The following is a 23497-nucleotide window of genomic DNA, read 5'->3' as shown; positions in this document are numbered from 1 at the left end:
GAATAAAACTTTACACAAATACGGTATTTGAAAAATATGTAAATGACGGATAATGAAATCTCGATTATCACTTTATCATGCGAGAGTATAAAATGTTCGGTGACACCCGAAATTAGCCCTTCCTTACTTGTTTTCTTTATTTTTATTCTTCAATACTTTTCCTCAAAGAGTTTTCATATTTTCAAATTTCATGATATATTTGTTTGTATTAAATGGGTCTGGTAGTGAACGAGGGCAAGAGAGAATATCTACCGTCATCAAACAAACAGTCATCGCACACGTGACTTGGCTCACACGTCACTGTTGACAACCCAACTTCGAAGTCGTAGATAATGTCGTCTATCTTGGAACCAGTATTAACAGCAACAACAATACCAGCCTCGAAATTCAATTCAAAATAACACTTGCCAACAGGTGCTCCTTCGGACAGAGTAAATAATTGTGAAGTAAAGTCCTCTCTCAACGAACAAAGACCAAACTCTATAAGTCACTTATTATTCCCGACCTGCTATGTGGTGCAGAGGCATAGCAACATGACGATGACAACATGAGTCGACGTTGCGAGTTTTCGAGGAAAAGGTCATAGGAAGATTTCTGGTCCTTTGGCAGCGGTGAATACCGCAGATGACAACATGAGTCGACGTTGCGAGTTTTCGAGGGAAAGGTCCTAGGAAGATTTCGGGTCCTTTGGCAACGGTGAATACCACAGACGATGGAACGATGAGCTGTACGAGATATTCGACATAATTGACATAGTTCAGCGATTTAAGAGAGAGCAGCTACGCTGAATAGGTCATGTTGTCCGAATGCATGAAAACACTCCAGCTCTGACAGTATTCAACGCAGTATCCATCGGGGAAGGCAAAGGAAGACCTCCACTCCGTTCGAAAGACCATATGGAAAAGGATCTAGCTATACTTGGAATCTGCAATTGGCGGAAAACAATGAAAAGGAAGAACGAGCGGTGGGTTGACAAGGTCAAGTCAACAAGCCGGTATTACTTCTATCAATTTTTGTATCAGCATATCATGAGTTGACCTCAGCTCAGTTCCTAACATCGAGAGAATGAGGGATAAGTATGTATATATGTATTTACAAATGAAATTATTTTTGAAACTTTCACTTGTCTGTCAAGCAAATGACACGTGCTCTTTTCTTAATGGATATACACACCTTCACACATGCATAAGATGTATTTATGTAGGATTTTTCACACAGATGCGGCAAAGTTCTTGCAACTAAAAGTATGAGGTGGGAAAATTTAATTTTGCGTATGTCAATCAAATTGGTGTTGAGAAAGGCAGAAGTCAGCAAGGTCATTTGTAGCAAGCACATTACCATTATGAGGAGAACTACGATGACGGGCTGTATGTAGGATATACCTTCTGAATACACACTTATGCCATAGATGGGCTAACAAACATAATTAACTACCATTAGTAATGCATTAAAGTATATTAAGTATGCACTTAATTATATTATTTTAATAAAGTCGGTCAAGAGGGTAAATAGAATACACATTTATATGACCTCATTCGCCACAAAGCGAAATAGTTTTATTATAAAAAAAATTAAAAAATAAAACTATCACGTTTTTACCATTTTTTCCACTTGCCACAAACCTCAGCCTCGCTAGCATAAACATAAAATATTTGTAAAATATTAAAACTCACAAAGACACATGAGTGTAGGATTGTTTTTAGGTCAAAGTGTAAGTATGTATGTTGGAATTTTAAATGAAAGTAACGAAAGAGCGGCGAAAGCAGACTGCTGAAGGATGCCTGGCAGACTTGCAGGAAGCAAACATAAAAAGGGGGCATGTGCGGCGGTGCTCGAGCTCGACTATACATATAAATATTTAGGGAGAATGATGAGCGGCTAAAAGAACGCTGCCACACGCCAAACTGGATAATTTTAGGGGCTGGTCGGCGATGTGAGCAAAGGAGACATACAGTCTGGGCAGCATATCAAGCAGGCGTAGATACACTAACAACTGCTGCTGTCGGTTACCACCCCATATATACAAAAAATACAATATTAAATTGTAATGTCATTGTTAAAAAAATAAAAACAACATTAACGACAACAACGATGAGTAAACGGAGTGGCGCCGAGTAACCAAATTCCATGCAGCATCTGAATAAGTGACAGGCAACATGAAAATATGTAACAACCGAAGAAAAAAAATATTGCTATTTTATGGAACATTTAAACATATACATATTGGGTAGTCGAAAGTATTTTCGTATTTAGTCAATAGATTTTGTTGCAGTCGTATATCTCCAGTGCTATTAATCACATTGTGTCATACCATATAGTGTTGAAAATGTGAAATTTTAAGCTTCGTTTGACCTAAAAAATATTAAATTCGGGGAATTTGAAAAAAAGTTACCGCTGTTCAAAAATGAGTGAAAATAATGAAGAAATTCGCTCTATTTTGAAATTTTTGTATAAAAAAGTGAAGAGGAATGCCACGCAAGCCACCAATGAAATTTGTGACGTTTACGGGGACGATGTTGTATCAATTGGTGTAGCACAACAATGGTTCGCTCGCTTCCTTCATGGAAATTTCGATGTGAAAGATGCACCTCGCTCTGGTCGACAAATCGTTAGAAAAGTCCATGAAATTATGGAAAAGATTGACCAGGACCGTCACATAAGCAGCCATGACATCGCTAAGGAACTTAACATTAATCACCAAATGGGTTTGAATTATTTAAAAGAGGCTGGCTACAAAAAGAAGCTCGATGTTTGGGTACTACATGAATTGTCTGTGAAAAATTAATTGGACCAAATTAACATCTGCGATTCTCTGCTGAAATGAAATCGAACCATTTCTGAAGCAAATGGTAAGAGAAGACGAATAGTGGATCAAATATGACAATAATGTGCGAAAAAGATCATGATACAAGCGTGGTGAAGCTCAACAAATGGTCGCAAAGCCAAATGGATTGACGCCTCGATATGTTATGCTGAGTGTTTGGTGGGATTGGAAAGGAATCATCCAATATGAGCTGCTCCAGCCTGGTCGAACGATTGATTCTACATTTTACAGTCAACAATTGATGAGATTGAGGTAAGAAATCGAAAAAAACGGCCAGAACCTGATCAACAGAAAGGCCCTCGTCTTCCATCAGGACAACGCTGGACCACACACAACTTTGATGACTCGGCAAAAACTGCGAGAACTTGGTTGGAAAGTTTTGATGCATCCACCATAGCACCGACCTTACACCATCGGATTACCATTTGTTTCGGTCAGTACAAAACTCTCTTAATGGAGTAAAGTTGGCTTCAAGAGAAACCCATTGAAAATTACTTGTCACAGTTTTGCGCCGAGAAACCAGAAAAGTTTTACACTGATGGAATAATCTTTCTAGCGGAAAAATGGCAAAAAGTAGTCGACCAAAATGGTACATATTTGGTTCATTACAATTCATTATAAATAAAAAAAAAAAACTAAGTTGCAGTTTTATTAGAAATACGAAAAGACTTTTTCGACTGTCAATATTTTTAAGGTATCAAAATTTGTTTTGTTTCATTATCACTAAGGTATTTGTTTTTAACGTGGTCTGTCCGTTTGCATATACACGAACTCAGACTATCAGTTTTTGAGATATCGAATTTAGCATTCGTCCTTTTCGCTCCAAGAAGCTGCTCATTTGTCGGAACCACCGATCACGATCTTTGTATGAAAAGCTTATTTTTTTTAATTATCTTTACGAAATTTCATACAGATCATTGTTCAAGACAGCGTTACAATTTTCGAAAAAATTGTTCACATCGTATTACTGTAAAATGTAGCTGCCATACAAACTGACCTATCAAACTCAAGTTCTTGTAGGAAAAACTTTTTGATTTGACGAGATATCTCCAAGAAATTTGGCAAAAATTATTGTGAAAGGCAATGGTGCAATCTCCAATGAAATTGTTCAGATCGGATGACTATAGCATATAGCTGCGATACAAACTGGCCGTTTAAAATTAAGTTCTTGTATGAAAAGCATATTCATTGGACGAGATATTTCTAAGAAATTCGGTAGGAATTCTTGTTTAAGGCAATGGTTCAATTTTCGGAGAAATTATTCAGATCGGATCACTACAGCATATAGCTGCCATAGAAGCTGACCTATCAAAATCACGTTCTTGTATGGAAAACTTTTTCATTTGAGAAGATATCTCCAAGAAATTTGGCAACAACTTTTCTGAAAGCCAATGATGCAATTTCCGAAGAAATTGTTCAGATCGGATGACTATAGCATATAGCTGCGATACAAACTGGCCGTTTAAAATTAAGTTCTTGAAACTTTTTTTTTATTTATGAAGAATATTATAGCTTTAGTTCAACTGAAGTTAACGTTTTTTTTTGTTATTTGTGCGTTGTTCGGTTTGGTTCCATCGTGATGTTCCTTTACTTATTACTTCGAAGATTCGCAATAAAATGTATATTCTCATTTGTTACTGAGTATGCATTTATGTAGTAAGTGTGGCTAATTCTAAAACAAACATATGCCAGGGAAATCAAATATTTGCATTAAAAAGTCATAAAATAAATTTATTTCCAATTCAATTAAATTTGATTAACCATAAATTGGCTTATAGTTTCAACACATATTTCTTGCTCAATTATGCAAATATACATACACTCATATTTACACAGATGCGTTTTAAACATTGTACAACATCAAAATTTGACGAGCTGCATACGATTTTAGTGAGCCACGAACATTTTTCACACATACATACATTTGTATATACGCTCACACCCTCACATATGCAAACCGATTTCACCTTTGATCATGAACGTGAATTTCATGGGTATAATTTTTTTATTGGAAATTAATTGCTACTGATTGATTTATAGCACTTAACACGCTCGGAGATGCCATTTAGGACGGAATTCGATTTGGGATTGCTCCACACATACACATATACACTTATAAAATAATATATTTGGAGCACAGCCTCATAAATTCGAGTTATACGTATTTATTATCCTATCATGTACTCAAGGGCATACATATTTGTATGTATGTATGAGTATATGTAACACTAGCTGACTTCCTGCAGAGCCTTAACTGTCTCATCATGCTTCTTGTTAACACATTTCACATCTTTTATGATTTTTTGTTGTAATTTTTCAAAATTTAATTATTGTAATTACATTGCTTTTTGTGGAAATTTTAAAATCCATATTTACACTCGAATTTTTATATCATCACTCAAATTGGATTGTGAAAAATTTACCAGGTATATTAAATGATGCTGCTGCGTTGCTGCTCCACACGTTTGGCCCGACACGACGTTCGTTTCGGTTTGTGGAGCGTTGCGTTGAAATAAACAAATCTTCGACCGCAGAATCACAGTGGCAGCGGCCGAAAAATCTGACGCACTCATCAAAAGTAAGCAAGCAAACGATGCGCGAAAAAATTGTTTAATTGTGTTGTTTAAAAGAAAAAAATCATCGTTACGCTACGTCTATACGCCGAACATTGAACTGACCCACTCACTGGCGCGCGAGCACCCTCTTAAGGTGTTGCAGTGTGTGTGCTTGCCTGTGAATGCGTGTGTGTGTGTGTGTGTATTTGTCTCGGCGAGTGCGATAGGTGACGCGCGTCCGCTTCCGACTCGAACTGAAATGAAAATGAGAGCCCACAACCGAGCAACACAATTCGTTTGAAAACCAGCCAACTAAAGCCACAGGAAAAGCTATGAAAAAGCGTTACGCGTGCACTTATTGAGCGCAACTCGTTTAGAATTTCACTCAAAAGTTCGCAAAGGCGCAGGAGCACTATGCGCTTTTGCCACACTGACTTCCTGGCTGTATTTACCTTTAATGCAGTAAAAGCCTCGTAGCTTAGGGAATTGTTGGCTTATGTTGGCTTGTAGGGAGTTTAGTGTGCACTCAGTCGCCGGCGGGCGCATTTGCGCGCAAGAGTGAAAGCTCTTCGGGCCACTCCACTTAATCTAAGTAAACACTCTCACTCTCATTTTCATAAGTATGCGCATATCTCTGTATGTATGCGTATCTGTTTGAATTTGGCACTGCTTTCGGCTGCTTTTTGGAAGTCCAGAAATTGCGTTCATACACACATACATCTATGTAGCAACGTTTTCGATACAAACATACATTTAGCTAATAAATAGCGGTCAATACTGTTGTGATTTCCTATTGTGTTTGTTCTGTATTCTTTTTCCTTCCTTCTTTCCTTTTTTATTTTGGGTTTTTTTGTTGCTCTCGAGGAATTTTAATGACTTCTATTTATTTACGAAAATGACCTAAAGTGTAGTTGTTGCTTGTTTTTGTTGTGGCCTATGTGGCAGAGCATAAAGTGAGCTAATTTATTGCGGTTTCACACGTACTTGTGGTTTACCATGCAAACACAAACAATTTGATAATATAAATATTTTAACAAATTACGATTTTCATTTGAATTTCGGCGTCACAGAATTTTTTATAGAAGTTTTACATATATAGCAATTAGCATCTTTAAAGAATAATAAAAATAATAAATTTAATCACTTACATATATACATGCATACATACATACTTGTATAGCCGGACTTATTAGTTGAAAAAACAAAGAAAAAAACTATATAGACTACACAGTATCTATAATACTCTTTACAGGTGAATTTCTTCTAGCAACTACAAGGGTTGCCTTTTATATTTCGGCATTACAGAAGAAAGATAAATAATAACTATTTTAAATCGCTTGAACGTTTTTTAAAATATTCTTCATTAAATTCTATAAATTGCGACAAAAAAGTACCTGGAAATTGTAAACAAAACGCAAAATATTTAATTATTCATCAATGCTTATTTTGTCGCCTTCAAAGTAATCCCCACCAGATGTAATAAACTTATGTTAACGATTTTCCCAGTGCTCGAAACACTTTTCATAAGCACTCTTTGTGATGGCGGTCAGCTTCTTCAGCGATCGACTGAAAACGAGTTCCACGGACTTTGGAGAACAAGAAAATATCATCAGTTGAAGAGGTCGAACAAGGCATGTCTTCAACGACTTCTCGACCGTCATCGAAGACTTTGTACCACTCGTAGGCTTGATCACCATAAGTTTTCCAGAATTTAATTATAATTTCCGGGTGCCTTTTTGTCCCAATGTACACTTTTGTTTGAATTTTTGATTGAAAAATTGTGTGGAATGGAAAGCGAACCATTTTTTTACAGTCAAATGTTTATGCAATATTGACTAAGGCCTATAGTTGTCTCAATCTCACGATACCTAACATGTCGAACTTACAATATCAGTTTCCGGTACAACAGCTGATTTTGAACGACCTTCGATGGATGTACACGAAATTCCTCTTGGAATTTTCTATGAACTCGATTGAATTCATCATACCATCGATGTGGTCCTTGACGGTGTTTCATCACTAAAAATTTAAATAAGTTCATCGATGCACTTTTTCTGAGATAATCCACATCTAAAGTTGTAAAGAATAATCGCGGGAAAATGTTCGCTATATACTTCTAACTTTTGGGCAAAATTAATATTTTAACTGTAAATAACATAAATAGCGCTAATATGTCAAAAAGTTCTTAGTAAAAGTTATAAGAACAAGAACTTTATTTCTATCGTTCAATTTATATGGCAGCTTTTTGCTTTCATGGGCCGATACCGGCAGTTGCGACAAATGTTGAGCTTGCAAAATTTCAAATCGATATCTCAAAAACTCTAGTTTCTAATTGATTAAGTTAGGTTAGGGTGCATATCCAAAATCATCTTTTAATATCAATCCCAGCCTCTTCGCTAGGTTCTCCAAAGTTGTGTCTACTGAGATATTTTAGTATCAGTCTGGCAAAAGCCAGGCAATAAAGGAGAAACGGACTAGATGATTCCACCTCGCTTTCCTACATACAGTTTGGTAAATAGCGTCAGTCAAAATATTTAGTCGTACCGCATGAGTACCTATTGGACAGTGTTCAGTCAGAACCGCTAGAATAGCTGCGGGATTGACTCTGCTAAGTTCAAAATAGCTTTAAGCAGTTTAAAACCAGTATAGCCGCTCGGTTGTCAGTGTACAGACCTTTTTGAAGGAGACTGTACTTGGAAGTAGTATATCTACCACTGCTTTGATGGCAACCACCTCCGCGTGAAAGACGGAAGTTGAAACTAGAGTTGATGGGGAGCTACCGACAGAAGCCTTTACCTCCTACTCTCCTTCTTAACTTCGATGCATCTGCAAAGAATCTCAATTTATCTCTTCTCCAAAGGTTTCGCATTGTCCAAAAATTTTTTTTAAACGCCTTGACTAAAAGTTGCTCAAGTTCTTCGCTGATCCAAGTAGAGGTACTTTTTTCAATTGCCTTTTTTTGAACGATCCCGTGTGAGTCGTGTCAACTTGTCATGTTATTTTTGTACAGTATTTTTTGGCATATCATCATGGAAAGACTTGTGCCTGAACAACATTTACAAATTGTTCAACTTTATTACGAAAATTCACGCTCGGTATGAAGAAGAAGAATGTGTTTCGCGCGTTTCGCTCAACTTATGGTCAACATAATCGCAACACCATCACCCATCTTGATACCCAGCATTCGTTATTGAATAATATCCGACCGAATAGATCACGTCCAGCAAGCCGTGAAGAAATATTGCAGCAGTAACTGAGAGTGTACACGAAGATCGTAGAAAGTCGATTCGGCGCCCTTCGCAGCAACTCGGACTGACGTATGGAACGACTTGGCGCATTTTACGTCGAGATTTTCGAGATTGAAAGCGTACAGAATAAAGCCTTTGCAAGAACTGAAGCCGCTCGACCTTCCCAAACGACATCGCTTCGCTCTATGGGCTCTTGAAAAGTTCCAAGAATATCCGACGTTTTCGACCCAAATTTTGTTCAGCAATGAGGCCCGTGTCTAGTTCAATGGGTATGCAAGCAAGCAAAATTGCCGCATTTGGGACGAAAAGCAACCCCAAGACATTAACGAGCTGCCAATTAAAAAAAAACGGTTTGGTGTGGTTTGGGGCCGTAGAATCATCGCTACATTTTTCTTCAAAAATGATGCCGGCGAGGACGTAACCGTCAATGGCGACCGTTATGGCGCCATGATAACCGATTTAATGCTTGAAATTAGAGCTCGTGATCTTGACGACATTTGGTTTCAACAAGGCGACATCACTTCTCACACATCGCATCAATCAATGGATTTATTGCCACTTTGGTGGCAGATAATTGCACGTTTTGGGCCAGTCGATTGGCCACCAAGATCGTGTGATATCACACCGTTAGACGTTTTTAGATAAAGTCTAAAGTCTATGAGGACAAAACCGGTTCGATTCAGGCCTTGGAGCAAAACAGCACCCCTGTCATACGTCAGTTACCAGTCGAAATGCTCGAACGACTCATAGAAAATTGGATTTATGACGTAGGCGCGGCCAACATTTGAAAGAGCTAATCCTAAAAAAATAAAGGCAAAAGAATGTTCTTTTGAATGATAATAAACATTCAAAATTTGTTTCTTTAAAAAAGTAGGTAACTCAATAAATTTATTTCTCATTATAACCCTAGTACTTTGAAAATATAATGTGAAGCTCATGCCACAACGAGTCACGTCATGTAAATAGCCATATTTATGTATACGTGCTTTCATGAACAAACTCTTTCACATACATATACATATGTAAGTATATGAATTCATTAAAAAGCTCAAATGTTGCCGGCACAATGTAAACAATAAACAACGGAAACGTAACACAACGTTGTCTTTATCCATCACACTTGTAGATACTTAGGCACAGCACGCTTATCAGCAGAAAGAGAAGCACGTGTGCGAGAAATAACCACATGGGACTGACTAAACAGCTGATAGACGGTCGAGTGATAAGTGATACGAAGGCGTTGAACAGCTGTTGCCACAAAACACAATTTCTGATAAAAGCGAAAGTAATTGAAGAAACAAAAATGTAGAGAGCTGTCAAGTTTGGAGAAAAAAGCATTAAATTTAGCAGAAAGCACGAAAAACTGCTCAAATTCTGAGAGCTTTTCAGTTAACAAAAGCTAACAAGCACATAAAGCACAAGCTCTTGCAGGATGTTAAGGATTTTTAGGCGCACATTGATGGCATGTAAGGAATTCACTTCAGTGGCATAGCAAAGTTGTTGGCGTAAACGTGAGCGGATGCGTAAGTGTTATATGGTTGAAAAAGTGCTTTGAAAATTCCATCGTTTTGCAAATATTATCTACTCATGATGGTGGTTGGTGTGTGAATGCATGTATGTATGTATATATAATGATACATATTCGAAAAAGTTGTGAAAATCAGGTGTAGAGCAAATTTGGAATAATTTGCATTAAGAATATGTAATAATTGTAATACATTTAACAAACGAAAGTGAAGTGAAGTGCAGCGAAATGGCTATGAAAGCAAATCTTTTTCAATAAATAAGTATGTAAGTATTTGGTGTAGCTACCAAGCTTCATGTCTACACAAGTGCTACTAATCTCAAATAGAAAAAATATTGTTGCAGCAAGTGAAAGGGCGATCAATTGAAAAATCCCATTTTTCTTGATAAAATAACAAAAATTAAACACACCACTTAAATCTATTTATATTTGTGGGTTAGTATATATGACTGCGAAAAATAAGTGATAACGCAAGTTTGAAAAAGCTAAAAGAGCAATTGATTTCAAATAAAGTGAAAGTTTTATCTAGCACAGAGTAACACACCCAAAAATATTTTCTATACCAAGCGACAGCGACTTACAACTGGCACTGCCTCCAAGCATGCTGATACATATGTATGTATGTATGTGTGTATTTAACTATTACTTATTGGGATGCTGGAGTACGATGCTCTTAATGCCCACACATGCACAGACAAACCCATATGTACGTACGTACATACATACATACATATATAACCTACATACATATACCTTACTGCATGGGGGTGTGAACCAAAAACAAAGTGTTCATAAATCTAAAATCTATTTGTGATAATAGCGTGTGACCCGAATGGAACACTGTCGGTAAATTACAATCGGGCGCCTGTTAATGCCAGTTTTTGCAGAAAATGTATGGATATACATAAGTTACAGGTTTGCTATTCTAACAAATTTTAAAATTTAAGAGATTTTATCACCGAAATTGGAAAAAAAAACTTTTCCACTGTAACTTTTGTTAAACGGTAAGTCAAATATTTAATGAAAATACGTTGTGGCAAAGAAACACCCAGAAATTGTCATTAAATTCCACGGTTAAATGATATTTCAAAACAATATATCTTGCTAAGTTAATAGGACTTGTTTACAGCAGCTTTTTAAGGAGTTACATGGATTTCCTCGAGTAAAAACAGCATTTTTTCAATCATTTTTTTCTTATACAAAAAAAGAAATATTTTAAGATAATTTTTTATTGTTAAAAGCATACACTATTAAAAAAAAAATTCTGAAAGTTTTGAAAAAAATATTTGCTTGGTAGGATAACTCCTTACAGGATCATCTAAAGTGATTTTTTTCAAAAAAATTTAAATTTCAGTGAAAATTTCGCGATTGTTTTTTCAAATTGTTCAAAAAAAATGTTGCCAACCGACTTCAAGAACACAATTTCGAGAAAAACGCGTTTAAAGCCGGAGCACTTTGCCTAGCTAGCCTCGAGCGCACAAGTTTTTAAGGCTGTACCTCCGAAACTATTACTCGGATCAACTTGAAAATTTAGGGCAATATTCTAGAGGTGCTGTAAAATTTAATAAGACCATGAAAAATTTTAATATTTTGAAATCCGTAACCCCATGTAATTGAAAGAATTAAAATGGTATTTCTAACCAAATTTCGTGTGCGGAATCGTTACGAATGAACAAGCATACGGTGATTCAGTTTTATCAAAAATACAAGCCTACGAGAGGCTTCGGAATCTTTAAAGAAAGCCTTCAAAGACGGCCGAGAGTTCGTTGAAAACATGCCGCGTTCTGGACGACCTTCGAGCTTTTCAAGTGATGAAAATATATTCAAAAAGTGAAGGATATGGTGCTGGAAAGTTATCAAGCTAGTGTTAGAGAGATGGCAAGAGAGTTCGATATCTCCCGCGAGTCCGTTCAAATGATTTTGGTAGATGTTTTGGGTATGGAACGGGTTCTTGCTCGACTCGTTCCGATAAAGCTGAAGTACGATTGTGTCCGAATTTAAAGCCAAAAATGTAATGAATACCATTGATCAGCCACCGTATTCATCAGATTTGACTCTACGTGATTTTTGCTTGTTCCTCAAGCTAAAATTGCCGCTCCGTGGAACCCGTTTTCAGTCAATCGAAGAGACAAAACAAAATTCGCTAAGGGAACTAAAAAGGACAGCCCAAAAAGTGCTTATGAAAAGTGTTTCGGCGACTGGAAAAATCGTTGGCATAAGTTTATTAACTGTAATGAAGATTACTTTGAAGGCAACAAAATAAATATTGATGAATAATTAAATATTTTGCGTTTTATTTACAATTTCCGGCTACTTTTTTGCCACAATATATAACGAAGCATAATGCGCCGCTTCTGCACCCACTTTAATCGCCGAATACATCCTTTCTTCAAACATAGCCTAGGAATTCTTTGTAGATGAAGAAACGACATTCAGCATATAATATTTCAATGTGCTTATAGAAGCGACAGTTTCTTAAAAGTTCATTGTTTATTCAACGCTTTCAATAAGTACGTGCGAAAATAATTCAAAATATGTGTGCATGTGTTTGTGTGTGTCTGCTGTTCCAGCAACTCTTGCTTGCCAACAGCCTATAATTAAACGTCAGCATTCCTGAGAACCGCCCACAGCAAATTGTGTGACAAAGGACACAGCCCACACCCAGCGCAACACATACATACATACGTTCATACTATAGCTATGTCAATATCTACTAACAATCTGCGCAAATTATAGTATAGTTGAATTGTGCTCAATCCAGGCACAACCGGCGATGACAGAGTCCTTAAAATAACTACAGACAGGAGCAGACAAAGAGTTTGGCTGTAAGAATAGAATTACCGGGGAGATGGAATGTGAGAAAGGAATTTGTTAGAAACAGTGTCAGTAGGGGCCTGTTTTGGTCTATGCGGTTTTAGTGGAAGCGTTGAAGATCTGGAGCGCACAGCCATTAGGGGGACAGGAGAAGTAGTGAATGAAAGGAATTTTTGTTTGCATAATTGAGTCTAGAAGAAATAAGTTTGGTTGTACACTCGTGGCCACGCATACCTTACCACTTAAAATTTTCAAGTATTGTGCATATTTGACTACACTTTATGGCGGTACTTTTTGCGGTATAGAAATTTTTTATTTAGAAATAAAGTAATGACAAATAATAATTTATTTTATTTATGCTTACTAAAAAAAATATAAAAAAAAAATTGAAGAAGATAAATATGGTTATTTTAGATAGTTAACATGAACGCGTCAGTTAATTTGTGCAATATTTATGGAAAATGATTAATAATAAAATCATGGAGGAGTCTCTACAAATTGTGATTAAAAATTCTAGTTACGTTTTCTTGATTTCCACAAAGTTTATTAAACCTTGAAGGAAACGTCAGAGACCGTACAAAGTATGTACTATACATATATGTGCATGCACACAGCGTCTACCAATAGGAGTGACGTGATATTGACAGCTCAAGGCGGTTGGTTACGGATTTGTGACAAATTTTGTCAATGTATTCAGTGAAGTTTGCCATTTCATTATGTCAAGTTTTACTTTGATATAACGCTTGGAAATTAGTCGAAAAATGATTTCCCTGGTGAGACCCATTTCTGGCTCAATGGTTTCGTCAACAAACAAAATTATCGCCATTGGGGTGAGTCAAATCTTCGTGTGGTTCAGAAAAGAATCCCCAAAAATTTACCGTTTGGTGCGGATTTCGGTATGGCAGCATCATGGCGCCTTATTTCATTCGAAATAAGGCAGGAAATACCGTTACTATCAATAGCGAGCGTTATAATAAGATATTGACCGACTTTTTTTTCCCGTAACTCGATGAAATCGAATCGAAGGATTTCTATTTTCAACAAAAAGGAAATAACAGCCTGGAATAAGTGACGGTTGTGTAACTGATGCTGAGCAATACCAAAAGCTCCGTCAGGATCGGTAAGGACATCTTCGAGCCGTTCGATACCAAACGAGGTTTCAGACAGGGCCTCCCTATCGTTCGAATTCTTCAATCTACCTTTAGAACTTTATGGTCGCAACGGCGAATATCGCATTCGATTGAACGATGAGCTGTACGAGTTATACGACGACATAGACATTCATTCATAGTTCATAGTTCAGCGGCTGCGCTATCTAGGTCATGTCGTCCGTATGGATGAGAACACTCCAGCTCTGAAAGTATTCGACGCAATACCCGCCTGAGAAAGCAGAGGCAGAGAAAGGGCCCCACTCTGTTGGAGATCAGGTGGAAAAGGACCTGGCTGCACTTGGTATCTCGAATTGGTGCCAAATTGCTAAAAGAAGAAACGATTGGTGCGCTGTTGTTAACTCGGCTATAACCGCAGAAGAAGCATAAGAAGATTATTTTCTCTTGGGGTATGTTAACTCAAAGGTTTTAAGAGCACAAAGGCAACATTCAGCGCTCCAAAGCAAAAATTCCAGCCGAAATCCTGCACCGGGTCATCGAAAACTGGCGTAAACGGGTGGAGATACGCAAAACGGAGTGCGACCGTGGTGGCTATTTGGCCAACATTTTGTTTAAATGACATAAAATTATCCTCATAACAAAAGAAAACGAAACCCATTTTGACCAAATTTAAGAGTTTTATTTCATTTTAACATCGACCTTTTATAAAGGGTGTCCCAAAATTAAAGACACCATAGGATATAACAGGTATGCGATCAAAATTAAGTCTTTGTATGGAAAATATTTTTATTTGGCAAGATATCTTCACGAAATTTGGCATATATTATTGTCCCAGACAACAATGTAATCTCCAAGCAAATTGTTCAGATCGGACCACTATATGTTATATGTTGCCATTCAAACCTTCAATTCAACTGAAGCATAAATTCGTTTCTCTTTTATTGAATGTTTTTCTTTCAAAATAGGAGCATAAGTCAATTAACCTCAAAATAATCATTAAGTTGCCTTCTCTGAATTGGGATTTACATATGTACATACATCTGTACGTATGTATATAAAAAATTGTAATAAATCTCCATATACCGACACACATGCACAGTTGCTCGCACACAGTGTAAACTTAATTGAGCTAAATATAGTCACAAAATCTGTACGATCATTAACAATACTAATTGATACTCGTGTCTAGAAATTAAACAAAGCTATGCGCCAGCACAACAACAACAAAACTGAAATTCTAATGCAACAAACACAATGGCAGTAACAACAAAAAATAAAAAACAAAAAAAAAATAATAAATAATAATAATGCTCCTCCCCACACTAATTTAACAATATGAATATGCATGCTTTAATTAAAGCCCCGTGGTACACCCTGTGGGGAGATAGGTGAAAATGGTAATAAAATTTTATTAGAAATAAAAAAATGCTTTTGACTATTGTTAATGTATATTTACTTTTAAATTCTTAATTAAAAAACAAAATCTACATAATCCCCCTTCAAGGATATATCTTGTGTGACTGCATAAAAAAGGCGATTTTTGGGAATAAAAAAAGAGCCAAATCATCAATTGTGTCAAAATGTTAATAATATTTGTGCACATTTAAAAAAAAAAACACACCAAATTCTTTGAAAAGCAAAAATTACTTATTTTTCAAGACGGCGCTTAAAATTATCCAGGACTGCTGCACTGTTTCCGGCCCTCTCCATAAATGAAACTTAAAAACATACATAAGCTTTACTACAAGTTCTTTCAAAATTTGTTGAAATCACGTCGTTGAAAAAAATTTGAATTTTAACTAATATTTTGGTCGTTTTTTGACTGCCAAAAATTGATTTCAGAATTGGATAGAAAAACTGGTAGAAAAACTGGTGATGTCTGAAGAATTATATACAGAACATGCAGAAAACCCGAAGAGAGGAAAAATTGCAAATCGGATCACATACATATTTCCAGTAATCACTCAAGCAAATTTCAACATGTAAAGAAGCGCTAAGTTCGAGTATAACCGAGCATTTTATACTCTTGCAACTTGCAAGGATCTAAGCCGAAATACCGATATACACGATATAAATTCAACTGGATGTTCGAAAATCTTTATATTGGGTATAGGAAGCCCAAGGAAGGTATTGAGCCAACTCAACAAGGATTTGTTATTTTCCCAGAATTTCAATAATACTATATACCACGCAAATTGACCGATATTTTCGGCGTGTAAATGGGGTCAATGTATTTGCCATCTGGGTTCTAAAAAGTTATATGTGTATCTTATAGTCCGATTTCGACAAATTTTGGAAGCCATACTGCTTTGAGGGCTTTATTTTTGCAAAGTTTTTTTCCGAATACATTGATTGGTTCTTGTTTTATATGTATACTTGAAGATGGAATTTTAAATTGTGTTATAAGGAAAGTAGGCCTAGTTTCGCAAGTTTTCACACTGTAACATAAGAATGTCAGGATAATACGTATATCACAGATTGAATTGGTTGAAAACGTTTAAGTAGGTCCCGAGATCGGGATTTTCTTCGGAATGTGGGCGGTGCTACGCCCGTCATCCAAATTTGACAACGGTTGCTTTAAAGCCCCCCCTTGTCCATCTTGTGTGTCAAGTTTAAAGTCTATGGTGTATTATCTGGTATAAAGGCATCGTCTTCATTTTAGTTCCTCTGGCACCTTGTTGAGCATAGTACATAAGCATAATTTATTGAAATATGAAAAACTCGTTTTTTTATTTTATAAAAATTTCATACTAAATATGTCCCTTAATTGGAGCGCCAAAGCCGATAAATAAAGCCGTGCTACTACACCAGCTGCGTTTGCCGATATTTCAATTTATTGCCCATTAACAAACCGAGCTGAGCTGTGCTGTGAGCTGTGAGATACCGTACCGGCATTTGTATATACATATACAAGTATATTGCTTTATGTGATCATGTGCAAATTGATATTAATGCACATACATACGTACAATAAAAAAAAAAAAAATCTACGGCTGTATAGATTATCATTTGCTGCATTTCAATGCTAAAAAGGAGTAGCTGTGTGTGTGTTAGTCCGCTATCTGATGCACTTACGAGCACGCAAGCTGTGCATCAACACTGAAATTAACATTACACACGAACGCGAACGAATATACCATACATATGTACATAAGTAAGCTTTGTATGTGCTGTTGAAAGCGGGTGGCGCACTTCAAATTGTCCCCTTATGGGAGAGACTAAGATATGATAATGCTAGGAAATGCCCAATAATCTTCGCATGTTTCACGCCATGCGCCTACAATATTTTCAATTCTCGAAATTCGAACAAATCTCAGCAAGCTAAGGAGTAATGTTAAAGCTAACATTCATACTGATGTATATGTATGTATATTTTGAATAACTTGCTGACTACTGACATTTTTTATAGACAAATGGAAATAATTGAAAATATCTAACGTATTACATCTGAAAATAATATGAATAGGCAAACAGTGTGGTGACACCAAGATAAACTGAAATAACTGTAGTTGACTTTCCTATAAAGTATATACATATATGTATGTATAAAAATGATCAGCGTGACGAGATAAATCAATTTAGTCTTGTCCGCCTGCATACACGCGAAATAGATCTTCTGTTTTTGAGATATCGATTGAAATTTTACACACGTTCTTTTCTCCCCAAGAAGCTCATTTTACCTTAATAATCAATACCGGACCAATATAGAAGGAGCGTTCCAAAGTAAACAGGACTTTTTGAATCTAGCGCCCCCTGGTGGCGCTATCTATGCCTGATGCGTTAGAATCTGCTATCTTTATCTATCTATCTTTATCGATTGTCCAGTGAGACATTCAGACATTTCATTGATTGGAAGTGAAGTTATTGCGTTTTAAGTGTCAGTATGTTAGTGTTATTCGTGCGAAAATGAGCTTCGAATAAAGTGCCAACATTAAATTTTGTTTTAAAATTGGCAAAACTTTTACCGAAAGTGCACGAGTGGTTTCAACGTTTTCAAAGTGGACGTGAGAACATAAATGACGATCAACATGTGGGCCAATCAAAATCCGTGATCACCGGAAATTCCATCGAAACTGTGCGAAGAATTAATCAAAAATAAAATCAGCCGAAATCATCATTGAAATTCATGAAAATGGAATTGAACATCTCCAAAACATTGATTTATCGTATCTTAACCGAACATTTTATTTTACGAAAGGTGTGTGCACGGTTTGTTCCGCACAAATTGACTGACGACCAAAAATTGCTCAGAATCCCACATTCGATTCGACGCTTGTGACCGATTATTTGACCAAAAAACACATTTTAACCATTAACCCCTCCCCGTTTTCACCTGATATGGCACCGTGCGACTTCTTCCTTTTCGGAAAAATGTATTTGCCCATGAAAGGAAAGCGTTATGGAGACGTAGAGGCCTTTCAAAAAGCTTGCACCGGCATGCTGGCGGCCATACCGGCCTAACACTCGTTCGACATGTTTTTGGACGGTGCAAAAGACTGTATTGAAGCAGAAGGAGACTATTTTGAATAAAATAAATTTATTTTGCCCCCTTGGCTTCAATACACTTTTGACAACGTTTCTTCCAATTCTCGAAACAGTTGTTAAAGTCAATTTCCGGAATAAGCTTCAATACGCGCAGAGATTCACGTTTAATTATTGACTTAAAACGGTTTCCCCGGAGCGGTCGGAACGGTCGGAGCTTGTTGAATGGCCAGAAGTCGAAATTTTGGCGAAAAACTCACGAAGAATCAATGCAGTATGCGACGGTGCATTATCGTGGTGCAAAAACAAAGAGTTGTCGGCCTACAATTCCGGGATTTTTTTTACGAATAGCTGCGCAAAAACGACGCATAGCACTTAAAGTAATAGTTAGTAATGACAGTTTGGCCGAACTTCGAACTTCTTTATTGAATAAATTCACTCATCGTAAAAATCGCCGAATGTACTTCAGAAGACAAGCGAAATTTAAATTTAAAAGTCTTCCTATTTTTACCCACACTAGTAGCTTTCATACAAACTGACCGATCAAACTCAAATCCTTATCTGGACAATTGACAAGGCATCTTCAAATCACTTAGTTTCATCTAAAGCAGGGATGGGCACATTTTTAGCCCGCAAAGTTAGCAAAGTGCGCACGAAGGCTAGATGAGGGGAATGTCAGTTTTCGGAGGGGAAGGGTATTAAAAAACCAATTACAATCCTTTAGATTCTAAAGCATCGCTACAATTTCCGAACAAATTTTCTAAATCGGACTACTATAGCATTGAGGTGCCATACAAACTGAACGATCAAGAGCAAGTTTAGGTATGGAAGCTACTTTATTTGGGAGGCGTATTTATATTTATATATTTATTTTTGTTTTTACTTTTTTGAACGTTTTGAGCTTGCCCAATATTTCATACCTTTAGAGCTTTAAGTTTAGAGATCTTCCGAAAGGTTAATCGTATGAAAAAATTGTTCAAAGATTTTTTATAGAGCTTTAAATTTCCTGCGAGGATACTGTTTCAAGCCATTTTTACAATGTTAAAAATATATTTTGCAAAATCATTTACAATATGGAATTAGGAATTTAAAAATGGGCACCCCTAAATCTTAATAGCCTTCTTTTCTTACTGACTTGAAAGTTTTTAACCCGTTTTTGCTTGAAAAGTAAAAGTTTCTTAAAAATAACACGGCCTAATGTACACACATATGTAAGTAATATATGTATGTATGCCTTTATTCGGGGTCTATTGATTATGACAATTTTTTATTTCGTAACTCCTCAAGTTTTTAATCAGGGAAAATTAGACAATGTTAAAGTTTTTGTTGTATAATTAAAGCAATACTACACGCTAAGCTTGCGTAGGCGCAGGCAAAAAAAATAAATAAAAAGCAAACTGATTGAATTGAATGATTAATTTTAATAAAAATCAAAAAGTGTTAAAGTTGAGACTTTTCACATTTGCATTTAAATACATACAAGCAGCAGATCAGTTAGAACAATGAAAGCAGTTACCATAATAATATGCATGATTTATTCCTTAGAAGTACTGGCATTGGCTGTACTATGCATGTCTATTAGGGTGCTCCTTATATATTAAAGGACTAATTGGACCGTGGAAAAAATAACGTTATTCCCCAAATGCATCCTGTTTTCGGAACAGCAACAACCGCTCCGAGAAGCCAAGAGTCGGTTGAGACCACAAATTTTAAATGGTCATTTCGGCTAAGACCCAATATCCCTTGGATTATCCCAAATAGTACAATATTAAATCCAAATCGGTCTATGACTTACGCAACGAAAACCAGGATGTGCTAAGAGATATCTGTGATATCTTGCCCTGATTACGAATTTGAGTTCCAAAATTTTTCATAACTCACAGCTCCTTTTGTCATTATAGTAAAGATTCGTGATATGATCTCTATACTCCTCGACTACAACACAAAAATCCTACATGTTAGGAAACTTTTACCATCATTTTCGGTTTTAGCAACCAAAGATAACCAAGAAACAGTATCTAACATCAAAGTCACAAAATAACTGTAAACTAGTGTAATTATTAAAGATTCCAAAAATAATGTGATTTTATTACCGCCTAATAATTTACATATAATAATAGTTTTGTTCACCTATACATACATACATACATACATACAGTAGTTGAATTCCCAATGACTGTCACATGACGAACATGCAAGCAATGACTTGTACTATTCTACTTGTATGTACTATACCACGCCCACAAATTGTCATTAGGTTAAAAACAATAAAGCGCTAGCCTAAAATTTTTTTTTAAAACCGTACATAAATTTTTAGTAAGATATCGTAACCTTTCAAGCTCGCAGGTAAAAAATATGTTTACTTTTTACCGAAAATTGCGGCCAATCTGTCAATATAGTATTGAAATTAGAAGGTTCTCTTCTCCTGAAAATAAGTTCAATCGAATTTATACTTCTCCTAGCCACAGATTTTCAAAAACCCAGTTGATCTTATACTAGTAATTCATAGATCGGTCAAATTGTGACATATTTTAATAAAAAAATAACAATTTATTTCTAATAACAGTTTGTCTTTGTTTTTGTGTAAATTGAATAAGATCGGGTGAAATTTGAAAATTCTCTCTACCAAACAAAGAACTCAAAAGAAAAATGTTTCGCGCTATTTCGTTTACCCACGGCAATAATAAAGGCTAACTTTGTTTAACAAATAAGGAAAAATGTGTTTTGAAACAGACACAAGTTATGAAAAAAACAGCCGGTATTTACATATATGAGAATCTACAATCTGAGAAATTTATGATCACATACAATTGCACTTACAACTTCTTTTATTTAAGGCTTCTGGCAATTTTCGCGCTTGATTTGGAATGTTTATGGAATGCTTGTATTTCACTTATCACACTTTAGATACTTTTTACTTAATATTATGCATTTACATAACAGTTATTTAACTTGAAAACTTTAACGTATGTTATTCACCGGACAGATCTCACGAACCACTTTTGCTATTTCATTTTCGCATTTGACGCATAGAAGCTACGATAACAAAACCAAACAATGCAATTGATCAATGTTGTATTTGTTTTGACTTTAAAAATAAACGCTCAACGAACGAATGGCGAAAAAACAACGCGGCAAATGACGAACGTGTGGCATATAAACAAAATAACAAATCTAGTTAGAGAAAAATAATTCCGTGAATATGTGGTTGTCGTCGCCACATTATGGCTATGTCGAAAAGTGGCCCGGTTACGTTCCAGCTGACTTGCCGCTAACACACCCACCGCGCACTCAGTAAACGTTTTTCACTACGCTTTACAGCATACATATCCATACATAAGTACGTATGGAAGTGTTCATTTATAGCTTTATGCGGTATTTCACAAAATATTTTCTATATAAATACATACACATATTATATATATATGCATATTATATATTTGTATCTCTAATCGCCCTTTGAGGCTTGTTTAACACTTGTAGATTTTCTTTTACTTATTTACTTATTTGTATTTATATACACATGTATGTACATATAATATATGTACATATATGTATGTGTGCCAGTACCGTGCGAGCTGGCTTTTACGTATTCACTATATCACACATACACGCCCGCACGACTGCTATATAACTACTATGAATTTCATAGTTTAACTGTCGTTTTCACCACAAATTTCAATTCACGCAATGAATTTCCGTAATCAACTAGCAAATAAGCATATTTTTACCGCGAAAAACGCGGAATTTTACCGGAAAATATCGAAATGAAAATTGTGCCGAGACGGAACAGCAAAATCCAACAAGTGGTTTAATGACGACGGAAAAGCAATTTGTCCAATCAGAATGTCACAGAATGGGTGAATTGTCAAAAACATATGATCGCAACAGTGCTCTATTTGTGTACTGAGAGCGCATACGTGAGTGGATCAGATGAGTTAATTGCAACGCTGCTCTCTTTATAATGCGGCGCCGTTGAAATACAGTATTGCTTATAAAATTGGGACACTTGTGTTGTGTATGAATGTTTGTTGTGAACGATAAACATTGTAGTATAAAGGGGCAACCTAATGTATTTATTTATATGTATACATATGTACATATGTACTTGAACGGAAATAACGATAAAAATATGTATGTATAATGCAATTATATACATAAATTATGGTATTAAAATTTATAAAAAAAAACATTAAAAATATATGACAAAAAAAAGTATATTTATAAAAAAAAAATGCGATCATAAAATAAAAATTAAAATAGTGTGACGAAAAAACTAATAAATAATATTGTAATCGTAATTAAGCAAAGTTGCAAATACATACATATGTATGTATACGAAGCTGTAAAAGTGCATATGTGATTAATTGTTTAATAAAAGAAATTCTAAGAATTTATTGAAAAATATTTTGTTTTTTTAAAGTACTTCTAGTACAGTTATTTACAATGCTTTCTTTTTTACAGTACTACCAGAAATGATTAAAAATTAAAATACTTGACTATACTCATACGCGCAGCAACTTTCATCAAACATGCCTGTACTCAACGGAATAAATGTGGTGTATCTACTTTTTTGTGGTATACATTTAGGAGTTATAGCGCAAAAGCACAGTCAACACGCGGATAATCCCTCAACGTACAACATTGGCGGAGTGTTGGCAGATCCAGAAAGCGAGTCACACTTTCGCACAATAATATCGGTAAGTGGAGCCAAGTGGACGCGCAAATGTCGCAAGACACTTGTATAAACAAAGTTATTAAGCCGAAAAATTTTCTAAAAAATCAACATATTTTGTATAAATTCTCACAGAATCTGAATTTCGACCAGCAATATGTGCCACGCAAGGTCACCTACTACGACAAGACAATACGCATGGATAAGAATCCAATAAAAACAGTATTTAATGTTTGCGATAAGCTAATCGAGAAGCGTGTAAGTA

General features: G+C 35.8%; 1 protein-coding gene across 3 annotated transcripts in view; it reads left to right on the top strand.

The window, feature by feature from the left end:
* Positions 1–10116: 10116 nt before the first annotated feature.
* LOC120782372 (glutamate [NMDA] receptor subunit 1) overlaps positions 10117–23497 on the top strand; it is a 29814-nt gene continuing 16433 nt past the window's right edge. Inside the window, exons 1-3 of one of the 3 annotated variants that reach the window (XM_040114609.1) lie at positions 10117–10150; positions 23022–23257; positions 23368–23490. In XM_040114609.1, the coding sequence (XP_039970543.1) occupies positions 23090–23257; positions 23368–23490 (291 nt within the window). In that variant the 5' untranslated portion in view covers positions 10117–10150; positions 23022–23089. Of the gene's footprint in view, positions 10151–10281; positions 10419–23021; positions 23258–23367; positions 23491–23497 lie in introns of those variants that run through there. The other 2 variants (XM_040114611.1, XM_040114612.1) reach the window with 2 other exon arrangements.

This window comes from Bactrocera tryoni, chromosome 1 (genome assembly GCF_016617805.1).
Source record: "Bactrocera tryoni isolate S06 chromosome 1, CSIRO_BtryS06_freeze2, whole genome shotgun sequence".
Classification (NCBI taxonomy): domain Eukaryota; kingdom Metazoa; phylum Arthropoda; class Insecta; order Diptera; family Tephritidae; genus Bactrocera; species Bactrocera tryoni.
Note: the sequence above shows the minus strand (reverse complement) of the source record. Positions and strands in the feature narration are given on the sequence as shown.